The following is a 7712-nucleotide window of genomic DNA, read 5'->3' on the forward strand; positions in this document are numbered from 1 at the left end:
AATCTGGGCTGCATCACACCACCAGATGTGATGATTCACTTAAAATTTCTCCCTTTACATAGTGGGGTAATGATTGGTGTTTTAAACTTGATGCGAGATAGATATCAGAGCAGTCGTTACTTAAAAGTTACACAACTTGCAAAATGTAGCATCTACTTTGTAATGTTTTATTTTATTCTGATACAATATTCAAATTAGCAGCTAGGGAGGCAGCAGCATCAAGAAAGCAGTGGTCGAAACTTTCTCAGCTTGGTAAGGAATGCTAATTAAAAAACAAAAAGTTACTACTTCAGCATTTCAATATACAAGGATTATTTTATTATTATAAGTTTTATGATTTCATGATATAGGAACATATCAAATGCTAGTACAAAAAAAAAAACAAGTATTTTTTAAAAATAAAAATACCACAAAACATTCAAGATAAACATTTTCCAAGTGTCTCACCTGAATGAGCTTCCTGACAGTGGGATGGTCGGGCAATGTAAGGCACTGAGTGGTTTGTTGCAGCAGCATCACAAAGTGATTCTGTGAGAAGGACATTTTTTTTTTTACTTCGTTCCCACAACTTTAAGACCTACATGGAGACTAGAGTTGACAATGTGCATGGAATATTTTTCTCTGACGTATTTTCTTTTTTTTGTTGTCACCTATCAGTATATTCAGAACTCTTTGCTCTAGTATGCATTTTACAGATCTATACTGTAAATATATACATGGCATCATTTTTGGATTTGCCAGAACAGCATAATTTTAAAACAGAGCATGCTGGCACCGTTTCTCCTAAAGAATCCTTAAGTCCATCAGCATACTCAAAAGCAGCTATAGGATGAGTATAAAGAACAGAATTTTATTAAAACCCAAAAATTTGAAAACAGTAGTAGAAGGGCAGTCATTCTTTATTGCAGATTGCAATTTATTTTCTATTTAGCCCAGGTTTTTAATAAGATATTTAAACTTAAATAACAATTAATAGTCTTTTTTAAACCTGACAAGGCCTAGGGCTGTCCAAAACCTTGCCTATTCTCAGCTGACCTAAGAAAAAATACTGCCTCTTCCTATACCAGATTATCAAAGTGCAGTAATAGGGTATCTCAGTAGCAGTAAAGTTCTTACCATTGTATTTGCTTTCTTTAAGAACTGCTTGATCCTGAATATGGATTTCTTCATACTCATTTTGAGGGGGTTCTTCAATATTTTCTTGAGCTTCCACCATTTGGCTTGATTTGCAATGCTTGATTTTAGCAGGGAGTACTGACCAGCTTCTGTGAGTTACCTCAATTATCCTTTCACACAAGAAAGGAAGCTTGCAGCTCCGAATTCTGTCTAAAAGGTCAATAACCTGTGTGATGCTTTTGAAGAAATGCAAAGGATAAAGGAGCACTTTGAAGACTCAAATCACACAGTCTCAGTTATACTGACTTCAGCACATTCTTTACCTTTGAGGTTATGCAAGTCCTTCAGTTTTAGGGTAAAGGAGCAACCTGACTATTGCATTGGAGAACAGGGCAGTTACTTTGAGGATGTCATGAAATGCAAACTTTGGGAATGAGAACATTCCCCAAGCACATGCCAAAGGATTTGGCCAAGTGTAATTTATACTGAGTGTGACTCCTCAAAAAAAGTTACATGGGGAAAAAACCCAACTTTGTTAACCATTTCATTAATGCTGGATGTGTATTTCAGAAGATGCTTGGTTTTGTACCAAGGCCAGGTAATGCCTGAATAAAGGTGCCAGAAGTAAATACTTACTTTGCTAAGTACACAGCACACACCCCACCTTGCTTCAGGCTTGGGTATACAACAGGCAGAGCACACTGAGGGTTCAGCATATCCAGAACTACCTGCAAGAGAAAGACAATGTTTACTGGGAAAACATATGTACATCTATCAGTGTAACATACAACAATGCTTGGGGGAAAATAAAGGTTATGGAAAAGAGATGCATATAACAGCAGCATGTCATCATCAACCAGTTTAATATACTCCCTCTCAAAACCTGAGGTGCACACTTACACAAAATGAAGTCCTCTCTACTTCCAAATGAATTTCTATTAAAACAGCAAGTAGCATTTGACCAACTAGGTAGGTTACTAGGAAGTTAAACCTCCTAGTAATTAAATCCCATAATCCTAACAGTAATAAAAACTTTTAGTAAATGTAGTCTTCTAACACACTTGAATACCTATCTCTCAAATATGAAAAAAAGATTGTTCAAACACATAAAAAGAGCATATTATGGTCTCAATGTCAAACCTGCTGTTTGTTTCAAGATAAAAAAAAAAAACTTCTGTCTTTGGCACTTTATCCATTTTCTGCTAGGAAGCTATTCAGATTGTAAAAAAACGGGATAAGCAATACCTGATCCTTCCTGCAGGACTGTTACTTAAAACGTTTCTTGAAAGGGTATTTTTGTGCTATGTATTACATTTCTTCGCTTGCAGCATTTAAAAAATTGCTATTTGTTTAAAGCATTTAGTAACTAAGTGGTTTTAAGTAGTTTGTCTTCTTTACAGGGAAGAGTGGTTGACATCCAGCTATTTTCCGCAGCATGTCTTCCTTTAGGAAATTTGGATACAAAGAAGCAGGACAGGAGAGCCAGCAATAGCATTCTTTAAATTACGGTGTAGTTACACTGTGCATTCTATATAGCTGATAGCAATGTGGTCACATAGTTACATTTTTAATAAGGTTATGTAGTCTTCTGAAATTTCATGCTTGAAATATGTACCTCATAGTTATAAAAATATCAGTTTCTCAAAAATACAAAAAAGTGAGTTGGTGTTTGCTTACAAGACAGCAGTGATTAATTGTAATATTTCTATAGTATGGCTTTATCACTCTTTCATTTGAGAACCTGTAACTGAAGCCTTGAAAATATTTGTAGCTGACAAAAAAATTACAATGTTTCTTTCAGTGAGGAGGACCTGATTGTTATTTCTCATGTTACACTAGATATGGGATCCTGTTGTGAGTATGAGCTCTAGAGGTTTTCATTTACAGAGAAAAGACACATGTCAAAGAGGGGAATTGTCTGGATTTACTCACTGCATCAAGTGTTACAGATTTCATATCTGCAGCAGCTGTTGAAATGTCTTTAAGAATGAACTCCACGTTATCTGGCCACTCATCCATGTGTCCTATTTCCCATGCAGAACGCCAGTGCCTGTAATTCTTCTTAGCTAAACTATGATGATCATCTCTGATTTCATAACTTAGAACACGACCTTTGGGCCCAACTGAAAACAAACAAAAGACACTCCACTCACCACTTGACACTTGTTATAAAGACTTGAGAAACACAAACAAACAAAAAAGCAAAAAGCATAGTCTATAACATAAGTACAACTTTCCATCTCCACTTAAGGAAATGATCACATATGAAACAGTGACAATCTATGTTTTCTTTATGTTTAAAACAAACACATGCAGAAAAAGTGCCGTGTTAGTTCTTTCACAGACAGAAATCCATCAACGCACAGATGAAATAAAGTGTAGTTACAGTAGTACAGACTGTTCCTGAGATGTTCTCCTGACGTTGCTCCTGCAGCAAAAGACAAGTTGAGCATTTGTGGCCCCAGATCCTTCTGCTAGAGCAACAAGAGGTACCAGATGAGAATGCTGCACCAATGCTCACAGGCTAAGAAAACCCCCAGACCTGCTCACTGATGTCAGCCCCACAGACAAGTTTTCTGGTGTACTCTTTGATTTACACAGGTTTGTGTAATTTTCCTGTTATTGTCTGCAACAGTAATAAATTATTAAGTCTGAAGTTACTATTCTGAAATTTACCAGTGTACAATGTTTCTCATAAAGGAAGTATTTCTAGGCTGTCCAGGCAGACAGCAGGGTGTGCACTGCTGTATTATTCTATATTTGTATTACTCCAATTCCTCAAGCCTGTCCCACCGCTCACTCTTCTCTCCTTGCTGATTTGGAATGGGTGCAGGCAGCTTTCAGGAAGCAGCAGCTCCCTGGATCAGGTTCTGTGCCTTTCTAAGCCATTTCAGTTTGAAGTCACCAGGCTCGTTTCCTCACCTATGCGATCCCACTGCAAATCCATTCAGCTAACTGAATAAAAGAAGGGATGATCAGACAAAGGCCAAAAACACCTTGTAAGAACAGGAAGGTTTCAGCATGTTGCCTTTGATCACCTGAAACAGTTGTAGAGTCACAGTGCCAGCTCTTTATTACTTCAGATTATCAGTTTAGACACATCAGAAAAATAAAGTTCTTCTCACTAGGGGGTCAGTCTTACCCCCACTCATTCAAAGTAATTCCTACTTCTTGAAACTGCTTTTTTTAAAAATAAGAACAAGGTGAAATATCTAGACAAAACTTCATTACTGTGAAGCTACAGTATGTCAAGTTTGCATACATTGTATTTTCCAGTTCTCAAAGATCTTAAAGGCATGGCAAATGCCACTCTCTTAACCTTATCCTGTTGCATGTCAGTAGTTTCTAGGAATGATTAAAGAAATAATGGAAAAGAAAACATGAAATGAGTAATAATTAAGAAAAGACATGAATGAAATCTGTTAAATCAATGAGAATTTTGGAAATTAAATAACTCCGTGGACATTGGTAAGGTGTCCATTAGACTTGAATTCCAGCATTTACCCATGTAGCAGCTGTTTTCCTTGTTGGGTATCACTGGTGCATATTTAATGGTGGAAAAGCAGCCACCATTAGGAAACAGCAAAACAAATCTATTCATTTCTGTGTCAGCACCAAAGTGTGTTCAGCTGTGGCTAAAACTGTCTGTATTTGGTGCCGATTTAAATTCAACACATTTGAAAACAGCAATGCAATTTCATACCTTTTTCCCACTCCTCAAAACAGAACTGATGTGGCACACAACAATTGCATTCTTCCCATGGATAGGGTTAACACAAGCCTGGTAATGCCAATGATTTTGCCAACTTGGCCCATTTACAGCTAAATTAAAGTGATTAGAAAAAAACTGTTGGACAAGACTGAAAAATGAGAGGAATAATTGGCAAGTTCAGGTGTGCTTGTATGAAATGGCCACAGTAGACTGAATATCTAAGGCAGGAAAATCAGTTGCTGCATTTAGCAAGAGCTAACTTTTGCCTTAGCCAGTAGCAGGCATTCTACCTCTTTGTTTCAGGTCTGCATGTAGGGCAAGATGGGGAAAGCTAATGACTCTTACTTTCTCTAAATGGAAAGAGAAGTGCTGATGTTTATCTTCTGCTTCGTCAGCTTCTAGCTCCTACAGCAGCGATGGTTGCTTTGAGGATAATCCCATGCTAGCTTCAAATCCCAATGGAACTAAAAAACCCCAAAAAGTAGTTTATTTCAGAAAGATGATCAGAAGAAACCCAGGAATAGCAGTAGGGGGCAGAAAGAGGGAGAGGGAGCAGAGGTGCAAGGGCTGACCTTGCAACTTGGGCCCAACGTATCAAGACCAGGTGCGCTGAGTGATCTTGGGGCAGTGTTTAATGGCTGATCAAACACAAGCATCTTCCACCAGATCAGTGTGCCAGGTGTGGGTTACAGGTAAAACAAGGACTAAGAAGAACAAACTGCTCTGTTCATCCCGGAAAAGAACCCTCCAGGTTCCCCTTGCTGCTGCTTACATGCCCTCACCAATTTTAAGTTCCTGATAGATCTCAGCACTCTATCCTGTACCATTCCTAGTTCCTCAGCAGTTGGATCTAGCACCCCAGAGCATGGTTGGATCAATGGCTCTGGTAACGTACTTGCTGTATACTGAATTTCCTCAGAAAACTCACACTTCTAAAAAGCCTTGTATTGTTACCCTGGAGCACATGCCAAGGGACAGTAGGTATCCAGCACAGCTCCACAGCAGAGTAAGAACTAGTTCTAAGGCTATTCAGTGGTCTTGAACAAAAAGAGCAGCTTCTTTGCTGAGTTTGGCTCCCTCACATCACCTCCCACAGACACGCGGCTGGCTGTAAGTGGGAGCAGAAATGCTCTGTTTTGAATTGCTGGAGGGTACTGAGCAAATCCACAAAGGCAGATCAAACTGTAAACATTTTAGAGACAGCATAGTCTACAATGTGGTCTTAATGATCACTGGGATGTAGTAAAAAAAGAAATGCTAGTTTCACTGAAGCTCAGGTACAGTTACTCTGACAGTGGGATGCCCTCAAACACTGACTTTGAACATGTCTTCAGGACATGCAACTTGTGCTTTTCTGCTCTATCAATCGAGCAGTGATTAAGTTCTTGTCTTTACCCTCCCAAGTCCTTTAATACTGCAAACAATGGTAACAGGTTTGTTTCCTTTTCTTAAGGAATTTGTTCTACCAGGAGCCCATAAATCAGATTATTCTGAAGTATGGTCCACTTACTGGATGCCTACAAACAAGATGAGTTTTAAGGGTGGTTTCACTCTCACTCACATGGCTGAGTGCAAAGGCTCTCTATCTTTCAGGGCATGGAGACCTTGATCAAATGAGGCTGGCTGTAACATGATAAACAACAGTGTGTATCCTCATAAGCATTTTCACTGGTACCCAGCAACGGGATTATTCATGTGACGCATCAAGATGAGGAAAAAACAAACCGAGAAAAGCAAGAGATTGGACAGAGAGCCAAGTAGGGTTAAGCAAAAGCCAACAATAATGATGACTGAAACTCGGCTTTCTGCAGGGCCTTCGGTAACCGTTTACACTACGGCCCTCTAAGCACAGTCAAAGTGGTTTGCAGTCCCTGTGCTGACATAACTCTGCTTCAAGTCAACAAACTACACATGAACATGTGAACTGCAGCAAAGCTTTTATGAGCTGAGTACTAAGGACTACGAGAACCGTAAGTATCTGAGCAAAAAAAAAAAAAAGCAAGCTGTGATAAGGAAATAAATAAATTCTGTGTTTTCTGAAGCCAAGTTCTCACCTGCTCTTGACAGAAACAAGCTCATAGCACCAGACCCGCTGCCCGTTTCCAACACGGTGTCTCCCGGGTGGATATCCGTCATCGTTAATATAGCGCTTATGTCCTGCGAGCGAGAAAAACACGGCACGTTACTATTCGCGAAAAATTAAAGGCGAGATTCGGCCACCGACCTCCCAGTCACCAGCCGGTACCTTGGGGTAGGCGATGGTGGGTCCCCGAGGCATGAGCAGCACGTACTCCTCCAGCGAGGGCCGCCTCAGCAGCAGCCGCGTCCCACCCGACGTGCGCAGCACCTGCCCGGGCAGCTGCCCGATGATGTCGCGGTGGGGCAGGACGCCGCCAGGGCTACTCAGCACCGCCTCCGCCGCCAGCCGGCACAGCAGCTTCAGCGTCGTGTTGTGCTTCCTCCGCACCTCCGCCAGCGCCAGCTCCCCGGCGCGGAAAGAGCCGGGACGCGGAGACACCGCCTCAACCAGCGCTTGACGAGGGGCGGCCACCTCCACCTCCTCCTCCTCAGGGGGAGCCTGAGGCGGCGCTGCCGCGCACCGCGCCACCGCCGCCGCTTCTTCGGGCGGCAGCAGCCGCCTCACCCGCTCCAGCGGTGACAGCGATGTCCCCCATGCCCGCCTCCGGGGCTTCCCGTCGGCAGGAAAAGAAGAGGAGGAGGAGGAGGAGGAAGAAGAGGAGGAGGAGGCGGCAGCCCGCCGCAGCGCGCGCCAGGCCCTCATGGAGCAGCCGGAGGCGCGAAGAGGGGAGGGGCCGCGGCTCGCGCGCTCCAACGGTCGCCCCGCGCGCCTGCGCCGCCCGCCCCGATGACGCCGCACGGCGTC

General features: G+C 42.1%; 1 protein-coding gene across 1 annotated transcript; it reads right to left on the bottom strand.

The window, feature by feature from the left end:
* Positions 1–144: 144 nt before the first annotated feature.
* TRMT61B (tRNA methyltransferase 61B) lies at positions 145–7680 on the bottom strand. The gene is made up of 7 exons (XM_032103212.1): positions 7074–7680; positions 6883–6985; positions 3049–3239; positions 1753–1844; positions 1117–1352; positions 448–528; positions 145–262 (listed from the first exon to the last, which is right to left on the bottom strand). The coding sequence occupies exons 1-7, from the start codon at positions 7608–7610 to the stop codon at positions 219–221; spliced, it is 1284 nt and encodes a 427-aa protein (XP_031959103.1). The 5' UTR covers positions 7611–7680; the 3' UTR covers positions 145–218.
* Positions 7681–7712: the final 32 nt, after the last annotated feature.

This window comes from Corvus moneduloides, chromosome 3 (assembly GCF_009650955.1).
Source record: "Corvus moneduloides isolate bCorMon1 chromosome 3, bCorMon1.pri, whole genome shotgun sequence".
Taxonomy (NCBI): domain Eukaryota; kingdom Metazoa; phylum Chordata; class Aves; order Passeriformes; family Corvidae; genus Corvus; species Corvus moneduloides.

Excerpts from the sequence above, each read along its gene's own strand:
- TRMT61B (XM_032103212.1), bottom strand. The coding sequence starts at position 7,610 with ATGAGGGCCTGGCGCGCGCTGCGGCGGGCTGCCGCCTCCTCCTCCTCT. Across the intron at positions 6,986-7,073 it reads CCACCATCGCCTACCCCAAG|GACATAAGCGCTATATTAAC; the intron begins GTACCGGCTGGT and ends TCTCGCTCGCAG. Across the intron at positions 3,240-6,882 it reads CTTGTTTCTGTCAAGAGCAG|TTGGGCCCAAAGGTCGTGTT; the intron begins GTGAGAACTTGG and ends GTTTGTTTTCAG.